Here is a 25,107-nt window from a genome sequence, read left to right as displayed (position 1 = left end):
ATGGTTTCTAAGAGAAGGGGGAGAGCCCACGCAGCTCATGCCTCCTATAGCCTTGCTCTGTGCCCTAGCATGGGGCTTTGGTCTTTTGGCTGATGCTAAAAGAGTATTTCCTAACCAAGCAGGGTTTGGAGAGAAAGGTCCTGTGGGCCAGAGGACATTGTAGAGGCTCTTTGAGCTGTTAAACAATCCCTCAGCCCCACAGAGCCAAGCAAAAGCACTAGAGCACGGATGTCGTGAAGGCAAAGAAACAGTTAAGTCTCCAGTGCCTCGTCACCGACCAGCCCCTCTTCCCCGCCCTGGCACCGCCCTCCTCATCAAGCACCCCCCCCCCCCTCCCACCCCAAGTGCTGCAGACTCTTCCCTGAAGCTGCCGGCTGAGGCCGGAGCTGCCGCCTCCATGAGAGGCTTCCTCCTACACCCCAGGGTAAGAACCGAACCAAAGGGCTTGGCATCTGGGGATACACCGTGATAGGGAGGTGGGGTGGGGGTCAGGGAAAGGGTGCTGCTTGGTACCTAATCTGATGCGTCTGGAACTAGCCCAGTGGCAGAAGGCAGGCTGAGAAATAGGGAGAGAAGATGAACATTACTGGCTGTGGGCCCAGCCTGGACCCAGAACCAGAGGCCACCAGGGGCTGTGACAGTCCACCTCTCCAGCTGGGCGGGGGTGGGAGACATCAGCCTGGGACAGCAACAGAGGATGGTGCCACTGGCTCTGCCTGGCAGCCCAGGGTGCTGGAGGAATTTGGGGGCTATGTTTCTGGTCAGAGGCAGAAGAATCTGAGAGAAAGGGGGATGTTATGGGAATGTGCCTAATGGGAGGGCCCCTGGGTGTCAGCTGCTGGATTGCTCAGCTGCTCCTGTGCTGGGGGTGAGCAGGGCAGTGAGTTTTTGCCAAGTAAGGGAAGGTGGGGGACACTATGGAAAAGAAGGGAGGAAAGGGTCGCTAAGACCTGGCTTGCGCCTCGCCTCCGCACAGATCAACCGGTTTGCACTGGGCTCCCCCTACCCTATTCCCGGTGGCTAGCTTTAGACTGGGACTCTAAACCCCCCCTTTCTGGCCCTGCTGAGGCCAGTCTGGAGACGGAGAACTCCCTCCCCAGTGGCTGCCTTGCATTTCCCGTCGTGTCAACCTCACAGGTTCCCAGTCTCAGCCCTACCCCCACCCCATCTCTGCTTCTCTTCCCAAGATGGGGGCTCATGAACAGAGGATCCAGTTTCTTCTCTCTCTCTGCATCCCCCCATCCCCACCCCCCATGCAGAAGCAGCCAAGAAAATGACTTGTCATGCTGGGGTGGGGGGTGGGGGTGGAGCCGGAGCCAGAGCTCAGCGCGCACACTCACACACTGCGGCAAACTGCAGCTGCCCAAACCGGCCCCCCTCCCGTTCTGCCTCACTGCGGAGACACCTGCCCTCCTGCCTGCTCAGCCTCCGCACCGCTGCCCACCCCCCACTCCAGCACTGGCCTAGCACCGTGTGCCCCTGCCTCACAAGATGGTCCTCTCCAAAGAAAAAGGAAAAAACGAGTCAGTTCCCTTTAGTGAGAGAGCCAGGAGAGCAGAAGAAACGGCTTTCTCCCAGGCCTGAAAAACAGAGGCACAGAAAGGATATAAACCATGTAATTTCAGGTCAGAACCACTCCCAGGGATAAGGTGAGGAATAGGACCTTAGGTCAGGACAGGAATTGGGATCATAGAAGTCTTGTGGTGATAAATGGGGATCGTGAGGAATGGTTGGGGGTGGGGAGTGGTAGATAGAAAGCAAATCAGTGTGTGCTATAGATATTTGTCTTTCTGACCCTCCTACCTCAAATCTGTGACCTTATTTGTGTGGAGGGAGCTCTTGCCCTTCTAAATCTGAACTACTTAAGGCTGGCAGCTTCCCGAACCTTGATATCCCTCACTTGCCCCAAGCCCTGCCCTTGCCTACATCTGAGGTGGCTCTTGTCCTCTGAATTTATCTCAAATGTTCCCTCAATTCTCAAGTGTATAGAAGGGAACCCATGAATTCCCCTTTGGCCCAACCCACCCTGTATGGGGTTTGGTCTTCCGACACCATCCATCGTTCATTTCCCCCACAGCTGCATCTGCAGCCCTGTGCTGCCAGATCTGCCTGATCCTGGCACCATGGCTCTTCCTCTTAACAAAGGCCCTGGCCCCAGGCTTCTCTTGTCCAAGCCCCAGAAAGAAGAGACAGCTGGGTCACAGAAGAGGGTCTAAGGGACAAATTATGAACCCTCCCACTAGTATCCCCCAGACAGCCCACTGCCATCTGTTGGATGCTCTGTTAGGTTAATGCCACTATGTACTGCAATTGGACAGGAGGTTGGGAGAGGAAGGGCAGGTGCAGGGGATGGCAGCATTCTTCTTCAGCATCTTCTGTCTGATTTGCCACTTTCTTTCTTTGCTGAATTGCTTGGTGTTTCATGTGAGGCTGGAGAAGGGACATAGGGGATTCGGGGATGCCTTATCTACTCCATGGCCTGGGGAACACCCTGAATCTCTCCTTCCTTATTAATATGTTTCTTGTTCAAGAACCTTTCACTCCCCATGTCCGTGGTAGAGGCCCCTAGGAAAGGGGCAAAGATGAGAGAAGAAACTGTTCACAAGGAATAGGTTGTGGGGTAGTGAATCTGGCCTCTCTGAAACTTGGGACATGAAGATGAGGTAGAAGAGGGTGCTGTGAAAACTTTTGAGTGGGAACAATATGATTGTATGCATGTGTATTAGTGCAGGCTTGGCCTCTGAGGAACCAGAGGACAGAACAGGAAGTTATAGTCCTATGTCCATTCTTTGAATCATAAAACCCCAAAAGTTTACATAGCACAGGCTTCTCTGGGTCTTCTGGAACAGGAATTCTGGACTCGGATGGCAAGAAGGGTAGGGAGTCTATAGATACCACACAGAAGCTCCTATTTCCTTATTTCTAGACACTCTGCTGGCAGGAAACCCCAGGGCAGAGGCAAGCCAGGAAGGAGAAGGGGAAGTGAGGATCATCATCCCAGGGGCCCTCTTCTCCAGCTGAGCCCCCCATCCCCAGGCAGCACCAGGAGCTTAGTGCTCGAGAAGGACAAAAGCTTCTTGTCAACAGGGCAGTCTGAGACCATAGTTCCAGGCAGAGGGGTGGGGGCATAGGCAGCAGGGGGTGTGGTGGATGAAGGGAAGGAGAGGACAGCCAGTGCGGGAGAGGGGAGGTGGAAGCCCTCTAAGGGAAAGGCTGGAGGAGCCAGTTCCTAGACCTTACTCAGCAGTATCCAAGGTGACAGAGCCTAAGGATACCCAAGTTTCTCTTTCCTCTAAGCCCCATTTCCTGATAGCACATTCTTTCCTCTCCTGCACCACAGTTTCTATACCTATTCTCAACATAAATTCCTACATCTCTCCCTCAGGCCAGAGGACCCTTTGCCACCAGAGTGAGATCCTAGAGACCATCATCCTGGTAAATCCCAGTGCAGACAGCATCAGCTCTGAGGTAAGGCCAGGGCCCGTGCCTTGCCAAGCAGGCCTCATGCAAGTGCTATATCCACCCTTGCCAGTGCTACCACTATTAGGCCAAGAATTCCTCTCTCTGCCATCTCCGCTGACTTATTGTCCCCAGCCCACTCTGGAGGTGTTGTGAGGGACACCAGTTGGGAGCATGTTCTTGAGGTACTGAGGAGCCATTCATTGCCTTCCCCTGGATTTCCTAGATGTGTGACCACTGCCCTTCTTCCATTCCAGGTTCACCATCTTCTTAGCAGCTCATCAGCTCATAAACTACTAATCTTGAGTGGGCAAAGTGTAGAGCCCGGGGGAGACCTCGTCCTACAGAGTGGCACCTACTCCTATGAAAACTTTGCCCAGGTCCTTCACAACCCCGAGGTAAGTTCCATGCCAGAGTGTCCAGGAGAAAGGGCAGCACTAGAGCTGTGGGAGGGACCTAAGGGAAAGTCTCATGTTGCTTGACCATGGGGGTTCCTGGCAGAAAAGGTAAGAGTTCAGCTTGGAGAGAGGTGAAGATTAGGGTACTGAATCTGAGTCAGACCACAGCAACTCTAGTGACCTGATCAGGTTTCTATCTCCTATTCTTCTAGATCTCCCAATTGCTCAGCAATAGAGACCCTGGGATCCAGGCCTTCCTCACCGTGTCGTGCTTAGGGGAAGGTGATTGGAGCCACCTGGGATTATCCAGTTCCCAAGAGACCCTGCACCTCCGGCTAAACCCTGAGCCCACGCTGCCCACCATGGATGGCGTGGCTGAGTTCTCCGAGTATGTCTCTGAGACTGTGGACGTGCCATCCCCGTTTGACCTGCTAGAGCCCCCCACGTCAGGGGGTTTTCTCAAGCTCTCCAAGCCTTGTTGCTACATCTTCCCAGGTGGTCGTGGGGACTCTGCCCTCTTTGCTGTCAATGGTTTCAACATCCTGGTGGATGGTGGCTCTGATCGCAAGTCCTGCTTTTGGAAGCTGGTGCGGCACCTGGACCGCATTGACTCGGTGCTACTCACACACATTGGGGCAGACAACCTGCCAGGCATCAATGGACTACTGCAGCGCAAAGTGGCGGAGCTAGAGGAGGAGCAGTCCCAGGGCTCTAGCAGTTACAGCGACTGGGTGAAGAACCTTATCTCCCCTGAGCTTGGAGTTGTCTTTTTCAACGTGCCTGAAAAGCTGCGGCTTCCTGATGCCTCCCGGAAAGCCAAGCGCAGCATTGAGGAGGCGTGCCTCACTCTGCAGCACTTAAACCGCCTGGGCATCCAGGCTGAGCCTCTGTATCGTGTGGTCAGCAACACCATTGAGCCACTGACCCTCTTCCACAAAATGGGTGTGGGCCGGCTGGACATGTATGTCCTCAACCCTGTCAAGGACAGCAAGGAGATGCAGTTCCTCATGCAAAAGTGGGCAGGCAATAGTAAAGCCAAGACAGGCATCGTGCTGGCCAATGGAAAGGAGGCTGAGATCTCCGTGCCCTACCTTACCTCTATCACTGCTCTGGTGGTCTGGCTACCAGCCAACCCCACTGAGAAGATTGTGCGTGTGCTTTTTCCAGGAAATGCTCCCCAAAACAAGATCTTGGAGGGCCTGGAAAAGCTTCGGCATCTGGACTTCCTGCGTTACCCTGTGGCCACGCAGAAGGACCTGGCTTCTGGGGCTGTGCCTAGCAACCTTAAGCCCAGCAAAATCAAACAGCGGGCTGACAGCAAGGAGAGCCTCAAAGCCACTACCAAGACAGCCGTGAGCAAGTTGGCCAAACGGGAGGAGGTGGTGGAAGAGGGAGCCAAGGAGGCCCGCTCAGAGCTGGCCAAGGAGTTAGCCAAAACAGAGAAGAAGGCAAAAGAGTCATCTGAGAAGCCCCCAGAGAAGCCTACCAAGCCTGAGAGGGTGAGGACAGAGTCAAGTGAGGCACTGAAGGCAGAGAAGCGAAAGCTGATCAAAGACAAGGTAGGGAAAAAACACCTTAAAGAAAAGATATCAAAGCTGGAAGAAAAAAAAGATAAAGAGAAAAAAGAGATCAAAAAGGAGAGGAAAGAGCTCAAGAAGGATGAAGGAAGGAAGGAGGAGAAGAAGGATGCCAAGAAGGAGGAGAAGAGGAAAGATACCAAACCTGAGGTCAAGAAGATTTCCAAGCCAGACCTAAAGCCCTTTACTCCTGAGGTACGTAAGACCCTCTACAAAGCCAAGGCCCCTGGAAGAGTCAAAGTAGACAGGAGCCGTGCTGTCCGTGGGGAGAAGGAGCTGTCTTCCGAGCCCCGGACACCCCCAGCCCAGAAGGGGGCTGTACCACTCCCAACCATCAGTGGGCACAGGGAGCTGGTCCTGTCCTCACCAGAGGACCTCACACAGGACTTTGAGGAGATGAAGCGTGAGGAGAGGGCTTTACTGGCTGAACAAAGGGACGTGGGACTAGGAGATAAGCCATTCCCTCTAGACACTGCAGAGGAGGGACCCCCAAGTACAGCTATCCAGGCAACACCAGCCTCTGTTCCAGGGCTGGGACAAGAAGAACATGTGATGAAGGAGAAAGAGGTTGTCCCAGAGGTCCCTGAGGAACAAGGCAGCAAGGACAGAGGCCTAGACTCTGGGGCTGAAACCGAGGAAGAGAAAGATACCTGGGAGGAAAAGAAACAGAGGGAAGCAGAGGGGCTCCCAGACAGAACAGAAGCCAGAGAGGAAAGTGAACCTGAAGTAAAGGAGGATGTGATAGAAAAGGCTGAGTTAGAAGAAATGGAGGAGGTACACCCTTCAGATGAGGAGGAAGAGGACGCGACAAAAGCTGAGGGTTTTTACCAAAAACATATGCAGGAAGCCTTGAAGGTAACTCCAAGAAGCAGGGAGGCTTTTGGGGGTCGGGAATTGGGACTCCAGGGCAAGGCCCCTGAGAAGGAGACCTCGTCATTCCTAAGCAGCCTGACCACACCTGCAGGAGCCACTGAGCATGTCTCTTACATCCAGGATGAGACAATCCCCGGCTACTCAGAGACTGAGCAGACCATCTCAGATGAGGAGATCCACGATGAGCCAGAGGAGCGCCCAGCTCCACCCAGATTCCACACAAGTACATATGACCTCCCCGGGCCGGAAGGTGCTGGCCCATTCGAAGCCAGCCAACCTGCCGATAGTGCTGTTCCTGCCACCTCCGGCAAAGTCTATGGAGCGCCAGAGACTGAACTCACCTACCCCACTAACATAGTGGCTGCCCCTTTGGCTGAAGAGGAACATGTGTCCTCAGCCACTTCAATCACTGAGTGTGACAAACTCTCTTCCTTTGCCACATCAGTGGCTGAGGACCCATCTGTGGCCTCCCTCACAGCTCCCCAGACAGAGGAGACAGGCAAGAGCTCCCTGCTGCTTGACACAGTCACAAGCATCCCTTCCTCCCGCACTGAAGCTACGCAGGGCTTGGACTATGTGCCATCGGCGGGTACCATCTCACCCACCTCCTCGCTGGAAGAAGACAAGGGCTTCAAGTCACCACCCTGTGAGGACTTCTCTGTGACTGGGGAGTCAGAGAAGAGAGGAGAGGTCATAGGGAAAGGCTTGTCCGGAGAGAGAGCTGTGGAAGAGGAAGAGGAGGAGACAGCAAACGTAGAGATGTCTGAGAAACTTCGCAGTCAATATGGAGCTCCAGTGTTTAGTGCCCCTGGGCATGCCCTACATCCAGGGGAACCAGCCCTTGGAGAAGCGGAGGAGCGGTGCCTTAGCCCAGATGACAGCACAGTGAAGATGGCTTCTCCTCCACCATCTGGCCCACCCAGTGCCACCCACACACCCTTTCATCAGTCCCCAGTGGAAGAAAAGTCTGAGCCCCAAGACTTTCAGGAAGCAGACTCCTGGGGAGACACGAAGCGCACACCAGGTGTGGGCAAGGAAGATGCTGCGGAGGAGACAGTCAAGCCAGGGCCTGAAGAGGGCACACTAGAGAAGGAAGAGAAGCTTCCTCCTCCCAGGAGCCCCCAGGCCCAGGAAGCACCTGTCAGCATTGATGAGAGACTTACAGGCTGTACCATTCAACTGTTGCCAGAGCAGGATAAAGCAATAGTCTTTGAGACTATGGAGGCAGGAGAGCCCACAGGCCCAATTCTGGGAGCAGAAGCCCTTCCCGGAGGTTTGAGGACATTACCCCAAGAACCTGTCAAACCTCAGAAAGATGAGGTGCTCAGATATCCTGACAGAAGCCTCTCCCCTGACGATGCAGAATCCCTTTCTGTCCTCAGCGTGGCCTCCCCAGACACTGCCAACCAAGAGCCCACCCCCAAGTCTCCCTGTGGCCTGACGGAGCAGTACCTACACACAGACCGTTGGCCAGAGGTATCTCCAGAAGACACCCAGTCACTTTCTCTGTCAGAAGAGAGTCCCAGCAAGGAGACCTCCCTGGATGTCTCTTCTAAGCAACTCTCTCCAGAAAGCCTTGGCACCCTCCAGTTTGGGGAACTAAACCTTGGGAAGGAAGAAACGGGGCATCTGATGCAGGCCGAGGATATCTCTCACCACGCAGCTCCCATGTCTGTTCCAGAGCCCCATGCAGCCACCGTGTCACCTCCCACAGACGGGATGACTCGATACTCTGCACAGACAAACATCACAGATGAGAGCCTTGACAGGAAATCACCTGCCAGCTCATTCTCTCACTCTACACCTTCAGGAAATGGGAAGTACTTACCTGGGGCGATCACAAGCCCTGGTGAACACATTCTGACACCTGAGAGCTCCTTCTCCAAGAGTCCTGAGTCTTTGCCAAGCCCTGCCTTGGAGGACATTGCCATCGAGTGGGAAGATAGAGTTCCAGGGTTGAAAGACAGAACCTCAGAACAGAAGAAGAAGGAACCTGAGCCAAAGGATGAAGTTTTACAGCAGAAAGACAAAACTCTGGAGCACAAGGAGGTGGTAGAGCCGAAGGATACAGCCATCTATCAGAAACATGAGGCTCTGGATATAAAGAACGAGGCTGTGAAACAGCAGGATAAGGCTTTAGAACAAAAAGGCAGAGACTTAGAACAAAAGGACATAGCCCTGGAACAGAAGGACAAGGCCCTGGAACCAAAAGACAAAGACTTAGAAAAAAAAGACAAGGCCCTGGAACAGAAGGATAAGATCCCAGAAGAGAAAGACAAAGCCTTAGAACAAAAGGACACGGCCCTGGAACAGAAGGACAAGGCTCTGGAACCAAAAGATAAAGACTTAGAACAAAAGGACCGGGTCCTGGAAAAGAAGGATAAGAGTCCAGAAGAGAAAGAAAAAACCTTAGATCAAGAAGTCAGAAGTGTTGAACATAAGGCTCCAGAGGACACGGTCACTGAAATGAAGGGCAGAGACCTAGAACAGACAGACAAAGACCCTGAACAGAAACACCATGCCCAGGAACAAAAGGATAAAATCTCAGAAAAGAAGGATCAGGCCTTAGAACAAAAATACTGGGCTTTGGGACAGAAGGATGAAGCCCTGGAACAAAACATTAAGGCTCTGGAAGAGAAGGACCAAACTCAGGAGCAGGAGAGCCTACTGCAGGAGGATAAAACCAGGAAACCAAAGATGCTAGAGGAAAAATCCCCAGAAAAGGTCAAGGCCATGGAAGAGAAGTTAGAAGCTCTTCTGGAGAAGACCAAAGCTCTGGGCCTGGAAGAGAGCCTAGTGCAGGAGGACAAGGCCAGAAAGCAGGAAGAGAAGTACTGGAGGGGGCAGGATGTGGTCCAGGCGTGGCGAGAAACATCTCCTACCAGAGAAGAGCCGGCTGGAGAACAGAAAGAGCTTGCCCCGGCATGGGAGGGCACATCTCCTGAGCAGGACAATAGGTATTGGAGAGGCAGAGAGGATGTGGCCTTGGAACAGGACACATACTGGAGGGAGCTAAGCTGTGAGCGGAAAGTCTGGTTCCCTCACGAGCTGGATGGTCAGGGGGCCCGCCCACGCTACACTGAGGAACGGGAAAGCACTTTCCTAGACGAGGGCCCAGACGTTGAGCAAGAAGTGCCCCCGCGGGAACACACAACCCGGAGCCCCTGGGCCTCAGACTTCAAGGATTTCCAGGAATCCTCCCCACAGAAGGGGCTGGAGGTGGAGCGCTGGCTTGCTGAATCACCAGTTGGGTTGCCACCAGAGGAAGAGGACAAACTGACCCGCTCTCCCTTTGAGATCATCTCCCCTCTGGCTTCCCCACCTGAGATGGTTGGACAAAGGGTTCCTTCAGCCCCAGGACAAGAGAGTCCTATCCCAGACCCTAAGCTCATGCCACCCATGAAAAATGAACCCACTACCCCCTCATGGCTGGCTGACATCCCACCCTGGGTGCCCAAGGACAGACCGCTCCCCCCTCCACCCCTTTCCCCAGCTCCAGGTCCCCCCACCCCTGCCCCAGAGCCCCACACTCCTGCACCCTTCTCTTGGGGCACAGCTGAGTATGACAGTGTGGTGGCTGCAGTGCAGGAGGGGGCAGCTGAGTTGGAAGGTGGGCCATACTCCCCGCTGGGGAAGGACTACCGCAAGGCTGAAGGGGAAAGGGAAAAAGAAGGTAGGGCTGAGGCTCCTGACAAAAGCTCACACAGCTCAAAGGTACCAGAGGCCAGCAAAAGCCATGCCACCACGGAGCCTGAGCAGACTGAGCCAGAGCAGAGAGAGCCCACACCCTATCCTGATGAGAGGAGCTTTCAGTATGCAGACATCTATGAGCAGATGATGCTTACTGGGCTTGGCCCTGCATGCCCCACTAGAGAGCCTCCACTTGGAGCAGCTGGGGATTGGCCCCCACGCCTCTCAACCAAGGAGGAGGCTGCCGGCCGAAACACATCTGCAGAGAAGGAGCTTTCATCTCCTGTCTCACCCAAGAGCCTCCAATCTGACACTCCAACCTTCAGCTATGCAGCCCTGGCAGGACCCACTGTACCCCCAAGGCCAGAGCCAGCGCCAAGTGTGGAGCCCAGCCTCACGCCACCTGCAGTTCCCCCCCGTGCTCCTATCCTGAGCAAAGGCCCAAGCCCCCCTCTTAATGGTAACATCCTGAGCTGCAGCCCAGATAGGAGGTCCCCATCCCCCAAGGAATCAGGCCGGAGTCATTGGGATGACAGCACTAGTGACTCAGAACTGGAGAAGGGGGCTCGGGAACAGCCAGAAAAAGAGGCCCAATCCCCAAGTCCTCCTCACCGCATTCCTATGGGGCCCCCCACATTATGGCCAGAAACTGAGGCACATATTAGCCCTTCCTTGGACTCACACCTGGGGCCTGCCCGACCCAGTCTGGACTTCCCTGCTTCAGCCTTTGGCTTCTCCTCATTGCAGCCAGCTCCCCCACAGCTACCCTCTCCAGCTGAACCCCGCTCAGCACCCTGTGGCTCCCTTGCCTTCTCTGGGGACCGAGCTCTGGCTCTGGCTCCAGGACCCCCCACCAGAACCCGGCATGATGAATACCTGGAAGTGACCAAGGCCCCTAGCCTGGATTCCTCGCTGCCCCAGCTCCCATCACCCAGCTCTCCTGGGGCCCCTCTCCTCTCCAATCTGCCACGACCTGCCTCACCAGCCCTGTCCGATGGCTCCTCCTCTGAAGCTACCACACCTGTGATTTCAAGTGTGGCTGAGCGCTTCTCTCCAGGCCTTGAGGCTGCAGCACAGGAGTCTGGAGAGCTGGACCCAGGAACGGAACCAGCTGCCCACAGCCTCTGGGACCTCACTCCTCTGAGCCCAGCACCCCCAGCTTCACTGGACTTGGCCCTAGCTCCGGCTCCAGGCCTGCCTGGAGACATGGGTGATGGCACCCTGCCGTGCCACCTGGAGTGCTCAGGGGCAGCCATGGAGAAGCCAAGCCCCTTCCAGGGTCCCTCTGATGACTGTGCAGCCAATGGCCCAACTGAAACCAGCCCTAAGCCCCCAGGCCCTGCCCCAGCCAAGGCTGAAAACGAAGAGGCTGCGGCTTGTCCTGCCTGGGAACGTGGGGCCTGGCCTGAAGGAGCTGAGAGGAGCTCCCGGCCTGACACATTGCCCTCCCCTGAGCAGCCACTGTGTCCTGCAGGGGGCTCCGGGGGCCCACCCAGCAGTGCCTCTCCTGAGGTCGAAGCTGGGCCCCAGGGATGTGACACTGAGCCCCGGCCCCATCGTGGGGAGCTCTCCCCATCCTTCCTGAACCCACCTCTGCCCCCATCCACAGATGATAGCGACCTCTCAACTGAGGAAGCTCGACTAGTAGGAAGAGGGGGGCGGCGTCGGGCAGGAGGGCCAGGGACCACTGGGGGCCCGTGCCCTGTGGCTGATGAGACACCCCCCACGTCAGCCAGTGACTCAGGCTCCTCACAGTCAGATTCTGATGTCCCGCCAGAAACTGAGGAGTGCCCATCCATCACAGCCGAGGCAGCCCTCGACTCAGACGAAGACGGGGACTTCCTGCCTGTGGACAAAGCTGGGGGTGTCGGTGGTACTCACCACCCCAGGCCTGGCCACGACCCACCCCCTCTCCCACAGCCAGACCCCCGCCCATCCCCTCCCCGCCCTGATGTGTGCATGGCTGACCCCGAGGGGCTCAGCTCAGAGTCTGGGAGAGTAGAGAGGCTACGGGAGAAGGAGAAGGTTCAGGGGCGAGTAGGGCGCAGGGCCCCAGGCAAGGCCAAGCCGGCGTCCCCTGCACGGCGTCTGGATCTTCGGGGAAAACGCTCACCCACCCCTGGTAAAGGGCCTGCAGATCGAGCATCCCGGGCCCCACCCCGACCACGCAGCACTACAAGCCAGGTCACCCCAGCAGAGGAAAAGGATGGACACAGCCCCATGTCCAAAGGCCTAGTCAATGGACTCAAGGCAGGACCGAGTACGTATATCATGAAACGTGGCAGAGAGTGTGGGTTAGGGCTGGGTGTGGGCTGGTCAGACTCCAGGAATGGGAAAGGGGAAGGTTGCCAAAAGGGTTCCACTTTTCCTCTACAATGAATCCTGGCTTGTCTCTACAGTGGCCTTGAGTTCCAAGGGCGGCTCTGGTGCCCCTGTATATGTGGATCTCGCCTACATCCCGAATCACTGCAGTGGCAAGACTGCTGACCTTGACTTCTTCCGTCGAGTGCGTGCATCCTACTATGTGGTCAGTGGGAATGACCCTGCCAATGGAGAGCCAAGCCGGGCTGTGCTGGATGCCCTGCTGGAGGGCAAGGCCCAGTGGGGGGAGAATCTTCAGGTGAGTAGCAAAGGACACCAAGGAAGTAGTCTGGTCAAAGCTCACTCAGAGGCAATAGTGGAACAGTCCCTATTTATTAAAGGATGGGCCTTTTCTAAGGGCAGCAGGGCTGCTTCTGAGACCATCAGGTGCCCCTTCCCCCTCACCTACCTTCCCTTCATGTTCTCACATCAGGCATGTGTTATCTCCCTCCTAGGTGACTCTGATCCCTACTCATGACACGGAGGTGACTCGTGAGTGGTACCAACAAACTCATGAGCAGCAGCAGCAACTGAACGTCCTGGTCCTGGCTAGCAGCAGCACTGTGGTCATGCAGGATGAGTCCTTCCCTGCCTGCAAGATTGAGTTCTGAAAGAGCCGCCCTCCCTTCCCCAAGGATCCACTCCCCCAGCTCCTGTAGAGAATGGCTACTGCTGAGTCCTTTGGGGTTGAGGGAGATGGGAGCTAGGGGGAGGGGAGGGAGATGTCTTGTTGTGGGGACTTGGGCTGGGCTAAGTGGGAGGGGTTGTCCCTCCCCGTCATCCATTCCTGAGAGGGGTCTCAAACCAAAGTTAACAGGGGGAGGATGGGGAGGGGAAAAATTAGAATAAGATAGCATCTGATACCTGAGAAGCCTCTCCTAGCACTGTCAAATGCTGGTATTGAATGGGGACTGAGGATGGGTCTGAGAGAGCAACCTCCTCCCTCGTAGAGGGAGATTATATCCCCAACTCCAGGGACCTCTTTATCTCAACCTATTTATTTGGCGTCCCGGGAAGGATTTCCAATAGTAATTTATGTGACCTGGGGGCAGGATACTGTCAGTGAGGTGCCCAGAGCTGCATCCTTTTCTCCATTTCCCATCCCCCATCTCCTCACCCACCAGTGTCTGAATTCTAGCAGGGGCCTGGGGGTATCCCACTGCTACACTGTTGTACTGCTTCCCTCAGTATCTGAATGTCTCAATTTAAAACTTGAAGCTCTTTAGACCAACAGACTGGTGAAAGGAGAAAGGAGCTTATCCCCCAGCCCCTGCTTTATACCATTCACATCCCAGGGCTGTGTCCAGACAGCACAAAAGGGCAAGGAGAGCCCAAGCCCCAGTGCCAGAATTCTTCCAAACTCCCTGACTCTTTGAAGTTTTTACTCACCCCATTTCAATTATCCTGATCCCTTCTCATCCCCTGCTTGGCTTCTGTGCATGTGGTCATCTGCTGTGGCCTGGTGTGTAATGGGTTAAAAATAAGCCACTGCCTGACATCCCAACATTTGACACCCCAGCAATGTGTGACTCCCCCAACATTCCACTATGCCATCCTGCAGCTGAAATGGGAACACTGGCTGCCTCTCCAAACCTGCTCTTGGACAGAGGATCTGAGAGGTGGAGGCCAGGCCAGAGGACTTAGGGAAAATGAGAGGGAGGAAGGAAAAAGGGAGAAGAAGCTGAGCCATAGCTTAACTCCTACAGAGTGAAATGAAAACGGGCTGAAAATACCACCCCAGGAGAGGACCTCACCCCAAGCAAGCCAGTGAGCAGCCCTGCCAGACTACTGCCAGACTGAGAAGCCCAGAAGCTGGTAGTCATGTGGGCTTACCTTCTCTGCCAAAAGACTGGGAAACCAAAATGAGCCCACCTTGTGTTCTTCCTAGCTCCACCCTCCCCGTGCTGCTGTGCTCTGCTCCTCCCCACACTTCCCTGCTATAGTTCCCAGCTGCTGTAACGGAGCCACCTCCAACTCTAACAATAAACCCAGTTCATTGCAGATGATGTGGCGCCGCTTAGGCTTTTTCTGACTCCATACATGCTTAGTTACTGGGCCCCGGTTTCCACCTCTCTGCTTCAACCAGTCTTGAATTTATCTTGAAAGACTCCAATGCTTTTGATTACTGGAAACACTTGTGCCTGAGTATGGAGAATAGGAGCCTAGGGTGGGTACATACGTCTGGTTTGGGGGAAGGGAAGAGGGGCAGGGGGCCTCCTGGGGAGGGGATATGCATTCCACGGGGTCAAGAGTTAAGGACTAAATAACCTGGACAGCCTCTTGGGCTAAAGAGGTAAGAAGCTGAAGGATCCTAAGAGATCCAGAGCCTAATGAGGTTGGAAACGACTCTCCTTGTGCAGTCAGGATTTCCGTGGAGTAAAATGGTCGACTTTTCTCCTCCATGGAAACCCTTTATAGTCCTAAGTATGTCAGAAGTGGCCAGGCTGAATGTGTATATTTGGGGAGGGGCATATTCTAGCCCTCCCACTGTTCTGGGCTCTCTCATGGTAAAGATGTCAAGGGAGCAGAGAAAGGGCATAACCCCTTTATATGAACTCCTCCTGACACTCCAGAGTGAAAAATTAACAGGATGATTCCAAGAACTTGGTGAGAAGGCATGTACCCTCTGGCACTTCACAGAGAGGGAAACTCTTTCCGGTCCCCCATCCAACACTCTACTTACTCAATAAAGACCTTTTGGGGACCAGGCATGGTGGCTCACACCTGTAATCCCAGCACTTTGGGAGGCCAAGGCAGGCAGATCATCTGAGGTCAGGAGTTCGAGACCAGCCTGGTCAACATGGCGAAACCCTGTCTCTACTAAAAATACAAAAAAATTAACTGGGTGTGGTGACAGGCACCTGTAATCCTAGCTACTCAAGAGGCTGAGGCAGGAGAATCACTTGAACCCAGGAGGCGGCAGTTGCAGTGAGCTGAGATCGCGCCACTGCATTCCAGCCTGGGCAAAAGAGCGAGACTCTGTCTCAAAAAAAGAAGAAAAAAAAAAAAAAAACCTTTTGATATAGTGGGTTAACCGCTATAGGCACCTCTTGGGATGCCTGATCTCTATTGTTGTTGTTGTTGTTGTTGTTGTTGTTGTTTTGAGACAGCGTCTCACTCTGTCGCCAGGCTGGAGTGCAGTGGCGCGATCTCAGCTCATTGCAACCTCCATCTCCTGGATTCAAGCAATTCCCCTGCCTCAGCCTCCCGAGTAGCTGGGATTACAGGCATGCGCCACCATGCCCAGCTAATTTTTATATGTTTAGTAGAGATGGGGTTTCACCATGTTGGCCAGGATGGTCTCAATCTCTTGACCTCGTGATGCACCCACCTTGGCCTCCCAAAGTGCTGGAATTACAGGTGTGAGCCACCGTGCCCAGCTGATCTCTATATTTTTATAGTCTATTTTTGGATGCCTCATCTCTGTATTTTTACAGCCCATTCCTGCTCAAGTATAATGGCTTTTGACTGATTCAGATCAGTTATAGACACAATTGACTCACATGACTCACAGTCACATATATATATATATCTTTTTTTTTTTTTTTTGAGACGGAGTCTTGCTTTGTTGCCCAGGTTGGAGTGCACTGGTGTGATTTCAGCTCACTGCAAACTCTGCCTCCAGGGTTCAAGTGATTCTCCTGCCTCAGCCTCCCGAATAGCTGGGATTACAGGTGTCCACCACCATGCCTGGCTAATTTTTGTGTTTTTAGTAGAGACAAGGTTTCACCATGTTGGCCAGGTTGGTCTCCAACGCCTGACCTCACATGATCTGCCCGCCTTGGTCTCCCAAAGTGCTGGGATTACAGATATAAGCCACTGTGCCCAGCCCATATTCATTCTTGAATTCACAAGGACATCACCATCATCCATCATCATCATTCTCATTATTTCATATTTATTGAGCACTCATAATGTTCCGGCCCCTGACTCCAGTGACCGTATTACCCCTCCTACCCACTCCCATTCCCATCCCTGGATCTTTGGAAAAAGCTTCATAATCATATCTGGCCCTCGATACAATGATATAAGGACAAATTTCTTGGGGACCCTGGAGTGTTTGGTCTTTGGCCAGTCTGTCCCTGGCACAACTACAGAAATATATATATATACACACACACACACACACACACACACATCTATATGTGTATATATATATTTATATGTATTTATTAAACCTTTGCTTGTATCTGTACAATACTGATCTCTGCTCATTGCTTAAAATAGAACCTGATTATCTCTACTACTACAGCATCTCCTAAGCCAAACAGCCCACCACAGAGGGAGGCCCAGTTTCACAGACTGGCTAAGAATCCTCTAGAGCATCTTAAGTAGTTGCTTTGAATTTTGTACAGCAGTCTAATACCTACTTTTCCCTAGAGCTATTGCCCAGAGGAACAGGACTGAGACAGAAGGGGCACTTGGGGATGATATGGAAAGATCTATAAGGCAAGTCTAAAGATTTAGTGGCCATGACAGATGTTTGGGGAGGGGACTTTATTTTCCAGACATTTCAGATAGCCATCCCGGGCTCATCTGAGGAGTGCTGGCAAAGACAAGAGCCCCCCGAATGCACATATGGTCTAAGCATACCTTGAGAAGTCGTGAATATTTCCCCAGAAAAGTGAAGACCCTAGAGTCCCCTCTTTTGCATTTGCTGTCCCCAGATGGTGTCTTCAGCAGTGAAGCAGCATTTCCTTTAACAATCTATGATTTCCTAGGATGCTCAGAGGAGGCTGGGTAATGACAGATCAACCCACCCCAAGGAAATCCTATTCAAGTCTAATGGTTAGGTGAAGAGCCAATGGCTTCTTTGAACCTAAAACTGGCTCCTCCTTAAGCACAGCTCTGGCACAGGTATGCTTCACACCAAGAGAACTACTTCCCCAGACACCGCTGGTGAGAGCTGGCCATTGAGTTAGTCAACAGAAAAGGTTGCTGGCTCAAATGGCTGGTATAGTGTGACACCACTAATAAGAAAATTAATCACATGTTGCTGGTGGAAGGGGTGAGTGCTGGTCATGGGCTAGAGACTGACTCTGAGGGTTTGGATCACCAGATAGATGCTGGGCTTGAGGAATACCCTCTCCAGGCAGCTGATGGATCACCTCAGGGACCACCCAGGACTTCTAATTTATCTCCTCAGGGACCTCCTGGGCCTGCAGATCAATCTCCTCAGGGAACTCTTGAGATGGTTTATCAATCTCAGGGATGCCCTGAGATAACAGACTGATCGCAGAAGGCTCCTGGGCCAGCCTGCCAACCTCCACAGAGAACAACCTCCACTCCTGGTATGGCTGGCTGACCTCCTCAGGGAACTCTTCAGCTGGGCTGCCAACTTCTACAGGGGTTTCCTGGACCAAGCCACCAACCCCTACATGGAACCTATGGACCAGCTTGCCAGCCTCCACAGAGACCCCCTGGCATGGCTGGCTGACCTCCTCGGGGCTCTCCAGACATAGCTGGCAAACTTCCTCAGAGACTTTCTGGCACAGTTGGCTGGCCTTCTGGCATGGCTGGCTGATCTGAGGGACCTCCTGGCATGTGTGGTTACCATTGTCATGGTTCTCCTGGCATTGCTGGCTGATGTCAGGGACCTCCTGACATGGCTGGCTGACCTCCTCAGCCACCTCCTCGTATGGCTGGCTGGTTTCCACAGGTGGCACCTGTGGGGACTGATTTGGTTCAAAAAGCTCTTGTTTCCCTTCTATGGAGAGCTCTTGTGCTCCATTCCCAGGGGTCTCCTGGAGCAGACCAAGGCATTGATGTTCTTCAGTCACGTGTGAATTTAGGGAGGGTTGATCACTGAAGCCAAATTGGGAGTTACCGTCTACTGTAGTAGGGGAAGAAGGACCAGCACTGGACACAGTGCTAGAAGGGCCACTGCTGTCTGTAAAGCAAAGTCAAGAGATCAAGTCAGAGAAGCTGGAAGAGTAGGCTCTACCCTGTGCAGATAGTTCAAATGCTAGAATGGTTGGCCTGTGCTACTTATGTCTTGAGGGAAGAGTGTCTGAATTCTTCCTAAGTTAAGCAGAGACTCCTAAGTTTGCTTAGCTCAAGAACTCTCACCCTGGCCTAAGGTATACTTTTGAGAGTAACAATAAGGTACATATAAGACTTCAGGAGAGAGTGCTAAGACCCACTTCATCTGGTTCTTTCACGAATACACTCCCATCAGAATTCCAAGTTCCCAAGGCCTCTCATTCCTACTTTGGAAGCATATGAATACTTTAGCCCAGTGGTTCATCATCAAAATCATGAAAAAAATTTTTTAAATACTAATTTCCAGTTTTCAACTCCAGAGATTCTAATTCTATAGGTTTAGTGTAAAGGTGTAGCTTGGAGGAGGGAGGAGGATGAAGGCAATATAATTTTGTTGGAACACTCCCAGTTGATTCTGATGTACACTTTCTGTTAAGAATCATTCTTTAAAGCAATCAATGTATTTCTGGGGCAGAGGTAATCATTATTTATAGCCCAAATGATAAGTTGGCAGGAGAATGTAGAAAAACCATGTAAATCAGAACAATAGGAAAGAAAATGGTTTACCTGGCTGGGTGCGGTGGCTCACACCTGTAATCCTAGCACTTTGGGAGGCCAAGGCAGGCAGATAACTTGAGGTCAGGAGTTCGAAACCAGCCTGGCCAACATGGCGAAACCTTGTCTCTACTAAAAATACAAAAATTAGCCAGGCATAGTGGCGGCTGCCTGTAATCCCAGCTACTCAGGAGGCTGAGGCAGGTGAATCACTTGAACCCCAGAGGTGGAGGTTGCAGTGAGCTGAAATCATGCCACTGTGCTCCAGCCTGGGTGATAAAGCAAGACTCCATCTCAGAAAAAGAAAAAAAGAAAACGGTTTACCCAAAAATGGAAGATGGCCATGGAATTTCTACATGGCAGTTCTTAACCTTTCTAGGGGTCAGTGGCCCCTTTGAGGTGCTAATGAAAGTCGAGGAAAAATGTATATAAGAATATTCACATTAATCTTTACATGTGATTCCTGAAGCTCATAGACTCTACCCTGAAACCACATCTATGGATCCAGGGTTAAGACTCTTGTAAGTCTTGGGACATACAATGAATGTCACAGGCTTGTGCAAATTATATACACAGAAAACATTAAAAAACTGATTTCCTAGATCCTGACAGTAGTGTAATAAAGACCTCAGAGTCTTCAATTACACTGTGGGATGATTCCTACTCCATCCGCTACTGCTTCATTGACCTCTAGTATGGGAATAACCTACTTCTCCCTTGGTAAATATCATTTTTATTGATAATATTGTAACGATATATTAAAGCACTATGGTATCAATAATGACAGATTCTGAGAAAAGGGGACATCGGGACATATTGCCATTGAAGGAAACCTCGAAAAGTTGGTAAACCTGAGCCTACAAAGGCTCAATCCATCATTGAGTTGAAGGTATGCTAGTTATCTCTCTTCTGTAAAGAATCAAAGGAGGGGCCAGGCGCAGTGGCTCACCCCTGTAATCCCAGCACTTTGAGAGGCCAACGCAGGCAGATCACAAGGTCAGGAGTTCGAGACCAGCCTGACCAACTTGGTAAAACTCTGTCTCTACTAAAACTACAAAAAAACAAAACAAAAAAAAACAAAAAACAAAAAAAAGAAACCATTAGCCAGGCGTGGTGGCACATGCCTGTAATCCCAGCTACTCAGGAGGCTGAGGCAGGAGAATCACTTGAACCCGGGAGGCAGAGGTTGTAGTGAGCTGAGATCACACCATTGCACTCCAGCCTGGATGACAGAGCAAGACTCCACCTCAAAAAAAAAAAATAATAATAATAATAATCAAAGGAGGCATGCTTCAAGCAGAATAAGAGGCCAGGTGCGGTGGCTCACGCCTGTAATCCCAGCACTTTGAGCGGGTGGATCACTTGAGATCAGGAGTTCGAGACCATCCTGGCCAACATGGCGAAACCCCGTCACTACTAAAAATATAAAAATTAACCAGGTGTGGTGGCATGTGCCTAATCCCAGTTACTCAGGAGGCTGAGGCAAGAGAATCACTTGAGCCCGGGATGTGGGAGTTGCTGTGAGTTGAGATCATGCCACTGTACTCCAGCCTGGAGCAAGACTCCGTCTCAAAAAAAAAAAAAAAAAAAAAGAGAAGATCATGGTTTTGAACCAACAAGCCTTTAAGAGATGTGGAGCCTACTTCTGGTGCAGACATACAGACCCTAAAGATGATGTTTACCAGTGAGGCTACACACCTGATACTGAGTCAAAAATCTGATACTAGATGGAAAAAAAGAAAAAGAAAAGATGTAAGCTGAGCTTTACCCAAGTAAAGAAGTAGCCTTAATATCCTGCTAGTGGTCTGATTCAGGCAAATCAAAAAGGTCAAACAGAAACAGAAGAGGGAGAAGAGTAAGATTTCCAGGGGAGGCCGGGTGCGGTGGCTCAAGCCTGTAATCCCAGCACTTTGGGAGGCCGAGACGGGCGGATCACGAGGTCAGGAGATCGACACCATCCTGGCTAACATGGTGAAACCCCGTCTCTACTAAAAAATACAAAAAACTAGCCAGGCGAGGTGGTGGGCGCCTGTAGTCCCAGCTACTCGGGAGGCTGAGGCAGGAGAATGGCGTAAAACCCGGGAGGCGGAGCTTGCAGTGAGCTGAGATCCGGCCACTGCACTCCAGCCTGGGCGACAGAGCGAGACTCCGTCTCAAAAAAAAAAAAAAAAAAAAGATTTCCAGGGGCACAGAACTCATAAACACTCCAGGAAATAGGTAAAAAGGGCAATGTCAAGGTGAGTGTAGGATAATCTGAAATTCAGGGGAGGAATTCTTGGTGTCAGAGAGGAAAGTTTCTTCCTCAAACAGGGTGCCAGAAAAAGAGCAAAATTCTACAACTGTTAAGTCCAATGCTGAATGAAGTAAGAATCTTTTCTTTGGTCCTATCCAACTAAAATAATGAAAGGCATGTTTGATTTCAGTTATTTCCCGGAGGCAGGATGATACTTCACCAGTGCCTCTGGCCCACATCCCCACCTCCAATTACCACTAGTAGCTCCTCCTCTCTGTGGTTGCTCTAACAATTCTGTGTGGCTCCACTGTTCACATTGTTACCAAAAACAACTAGTGATAGATTACAGATAATAAACAAGAGATGGGAAAAAGCAGCACCTCAACTTAAACTAAAAACTGAAAACAGACAACAGAGAGAAGGGTCATGTAGAAATAAGTAGCAGATTCTAGTCTCTCCTGCTCCCAGCTTTTTCTGTTTGTTTGTTTGTTTGTTGTTTTTGAAACAGAGTCTCACTCTGTCGCCCAGGCTGGAGTACAGTGGTGCGATCTCAGCTCACTGCAAGCTCCGCCTCCCGGGTTCACGCCATTCACGCCTCAGCCTCCCGAGTAGCTGGGACTACAGGCGCCTGCCACCACACCTGGCTAATTTTTTGTATTTTTAGTAGAGATGGGGTTTCACCGTGTTATCCAGGATGGTCTTGATCTCCTGACCTCGTGATCCACCTCCCTTGGCCACCCAAAGTGCTGGGATTACAGGCGTGAGCCACCGGGCCCAGCCTCCTGCTCCCAGCTTTTCTATATATCTAAGTTGTCTGCTAGTCATCTTTACCAGAGAAAGCTGTAGAGATCAAATAGGGATCAAAGGAGAATGAAGTCTCCATTCTTTCTTCCCCAAAGGGCCCTTTGAGTAATCCCAGCTACTCAGGAGGCTGAGGCAGGAGAATCGCTTGAACTCGGGAAGCAGAGGTTGCGGAGAGCCAAGATCGTGCCTGGGCAACAAGAGTGAAATTCCATCTCTCAAAAAAAAAAAAAAAATTATTCCTAATACTGCAGAAAAGCTTCTCTCCAATGAAATAGAAGGAACATGGAGAACAGAGGTAAAGAGAGAATAAACAGATTCTCCTTTCATCTTAGAAATGGCAGATGAGACTGCTTTCCAGAATGGATATTCCTGGTCGTTCAACCCTCACCTTTTACCTCATGCAGCAGGCCCCTCATTCACCAATCACTCCATTCTTCTTGACTTTTGTCTAGGCAGTTCCAAAAGGATTACTTACACCAAGGGGGCTTCTCAGAGCGCTGCTGGAGTTGCAGAGGAGGTGAATGAAGAGTACGTGGTGGAGAAAATGGGTTATCTGAGGCCTGGCTGCTGTGCATGGAATCAAAGAGGGCTGGAAAGGAGGTAGGGTGAAGGGAGAGGGAAGAAAAAAAGACATATGAGGAAGAATCCAGGAGCCATAGGTTCTTAACGTAAGTCAAAGCCAACTTACCCTTCCTTGGCTGAGAAATAGCATTTCCTGGGGACTCTTCAACCAAACCATTTTCAATTTTTTAAACTTTATATTATGAACATTTCAAACATATATTTTAAAAAAGTAGTTGAAAGACTGGTGCAGCCAATGCCCATATACCCGTCTCCTAGATTTAACACATTGACATTTTTGCCATACTTGTTTCATCTATTTCTGTGTGCTAAAGTGTTTTAAAATAAATGATAGACATTATGAAACATGTCACCTCTAAATACTTCAAAATGCATCTCTAAAATATAACAAATGGCTGGGTGCAGCGGCTCATGCCTGTAATCCCAGCACTTTAGGAGGCTGAGGCGGGTGGATCACTTGAGGCCAGGAGTTCGAGACCAGCCTGGCCAACATGGCAAAACCCCATCTCTACTAAAAATACAAAAATGAGCCGGCATGGTGGCACATGCCTGTAATCCCAGCTATTCGGGAGGCTGAGGCTTAAGAATCGCTTGAACCTGGGAGGCAGAGGTTGCAGTGAGCTGAGATCTCACCACTGCACTCCAGCCTGGGGGACAGAGTGAAACTCTGTCTCAATAATAATAATAATAATAATAATAATAATAATAATAATAATAATAAAATATAAGAATGTTTTCCGGCTGGGTGTGGTGGCTCATGCCTGTAAACCAGCACTTTGAGAGGCCAAGGTAGATGGATCACTAGAAGCCAGGAGTTCAAGACCAGCCTGGTCAACATGGAGAAACCATGTTTAGGTCTCTACTAAAAATATAAAAATTAAGGCCAGGCGCAGTGGCTCACATCTGTAATCCCAGCACTTTAGGCAGCCGAGGCAGGCAGATCACGAGGTCAGGAGTTCAAAGACCAGCCTGACCAACACGGTGAAACCCTGTCTCTACTAAAAATACAAAAATTAGTTGGGTGTGGTGGTGCATGCCTGTAATCCCAGCTATTTAGGAGGCTGAGGCAGGAGAATCGTTTGAACCCGGGAAGCAGAGATTGCAGTGAGCCAAGATCACATCATTGCACTCCAGCCTAGGCGATAGAGCAAGACTCTATCTCAAAAAAAAAAAAAAAAAGAAAAGAAAAAGAAAAAAAATTAGCTGGGTGTGGTGGTACATGACTGTAATCCCAGCTACTTGGGAGGCTGAGGCACGAGGATCACTTGAACCCAGGAGGCAGAAGTTGCACAGTGAGCAGAGATTGTGCCACTGCACTCCACCAAGGGCAACACAGAGAGACTCTATCTCAAAAAAAAAAGGAAAGATATACATAAAGAATTTTTTCCAACATAGCCAAACACCATTAACAAGCTAAACAAAATTAAAAATTATTCCCTAGTATTATTCAATACCCAGTCCATATTCAAAATTTCCCAATTATTCCCCCAAATGTCGTTTATAAAAGCATCCAAATATGAACCATGCACTGCATCTTATGTCTTTGAAGCCTCTTTTAATCTAGAATAGTGCAGCCTCTCCTTTTCTTCATAGTAACTTTTTTGAGACAGGGTCTCGCTGTCACCCAGGCTGGAGTGCAGTGGCGCGATCTCGGCTCACTGCAAGCTCTGCCTCCCAGGTTCATGCCATTCTCCTGTCTCAGCCTCCTGAATAGCTGGGACTACAGGCGCCCACCACCACGCCCGGTTATTTTTTTTGTATTTTTAGTAGAGACAGGGTTTCACCGTGTTAGCCAGGATGGTCTCGATCTCCTGACTTTGTGATCTGCACCGCGCCTGGCCAACTCACTGCAGTCTTTACCTCTTGGCTCAAGCGATCATCACACCTCAGCCCCTTGAGTAGCTGGGACTCAGGCACATACCACCACCCCTGGCTAATTTTTTGTATTTTAGTAGAGATGGGTTTTACCATGTTGCCTAGGCTTATCTTGAACTCCTGGGCTCAAGCAATCTGCCCACCTCAGCCTTCCAAAGTGTTAGGATTACAGGTGTGAGCCACCATCCCCAGCCCATAGTAACTTTTTGAAAAGAAGGCCAGGCATGGTGGCTCATGCCTGTAATCCCAGCACTTTGGGAGGCCGAGGCGGGTAGATTGCTTGAGGTCAGGAATTTGAGACCAGCCTGGCCAATATGGAGAAACTCCATTTCTATTAAAAATACAAAAATTATTTTTAATTTTTTAATTAAAATTAAAAATTTTAATTTTTTAATTAAATTTAAAATTTAATTACAGGTGGTGGGCACCTGTAATCCCAGCTACTCGGGAGGCTGAAGCAGGAGAATCACTTGAACCTTGAACCTAGGAGGTAGAGGTTGCAGTGAGCCAAGATCACGCCACTGCACTCCAGCCTGGGCAACAAAGCAAGACTCCATCTCAAAAAAAAAAAAAAAAAAAAGAGAAAAGAGGAAAGAACAGGCCAGTTGTCTTTGCAGAAGGTCATGTCCCACATTCTGGACTTGTCTGATTGTTTCCACATAAAATCATTTAACTTATTTCACTATCTCTTGTATGTCCTATTAACTGGAAATTAGAT

General features: G+C 51.1%; 2 protein-coding genes across 6 annotated transcripts in view; one reads left to right on the top strand and one right to left on the bottom strand.

Annotated features, from left to right (window-relative positions):
- The first annotated feature begins 332 nt into the window (after positions 1 to 332).
- Positions 333 to 14,367, top strand: LOC111529178 (microtubule-associated protein 1A). The gene is made up of 6 exons (XM_026447933.1): positions 333 to 424; positions 3,386 to 3,468; positions 3,717 to 3,857; positions 4,070 to 12,257; positions 12,397 to 12,617; positions 12,814 to 14,367. Exons 4-6 carry the CDS (start codon positions 4,220 to 4,222, stop codon positions 12,967 to 12,969), a joined length of 8,415 nt encoding a protein of 2,804 aa, XP_026303718.1. The 5' UTR covers positions 333 to 424; positions 3,386 to 3,468; positions 3,717 to 3,857; positions 4,070 to 4,219; the 3' UTR covers positions 12,970 to 14,367.
- A 1,878-nt stretch (positions 14,368 to 16,245) lies between these two features.
- The window catches only part of LOC111529170 (inositol hexakisphosphate and diphosphoinositol-pentakisphosphate kinase 1), a 46,170-nt gene continuing 37,308 nt past the window's right edge, over positions 16,246 to 25,107 (bottom strand). For 4 of the 5 annotated variants that reach the window (XM_026447907.1, XM_023196032.2, XM_026447908.1 and 1 more), the window contains 2 exons: positions 22,408 to 22,521; positions 16,246 to 18,248 (listed from right to left, as the gene is read on the bottom strand). In XM_026447907.1, the coding sequence (XP_026303692.1) occupies positions 17,488 to 18,248; positions 22,408 to 22,521 (875 nt within the window). In that variant the 3' untranslated portion in view covers positions 16,246 to 17,487. Of the gene's footprint in view, positions 18,249 to 22,320; positions 22,522 to 25,107 lie in introns of all 5 variants that reach the window. The other variant, XR_003306840.1, reaches the window with a different exon arrangement.

The sequence above is a fragment of the Piliocolobus tephrosceles genome, unplaced genomic scaffold (assembly GCF_002776525.5).
Source record: "Piliocolobus tephrosceles isolate RC106 unplaced genomic scaffold, ASM277652v3 unscaffolded_110, whole genome shotgun sequence".
Taxonomy (NCBI): Eukaryota; Metazoa; Chordata; class Mammalia; order Primates; family Cercopithecidae; genus Piliocolobus; species Piliocolobus tephrosceles.
This window is presented reverse-complemented; position numbering and strand designations above follow the sequence as displayed.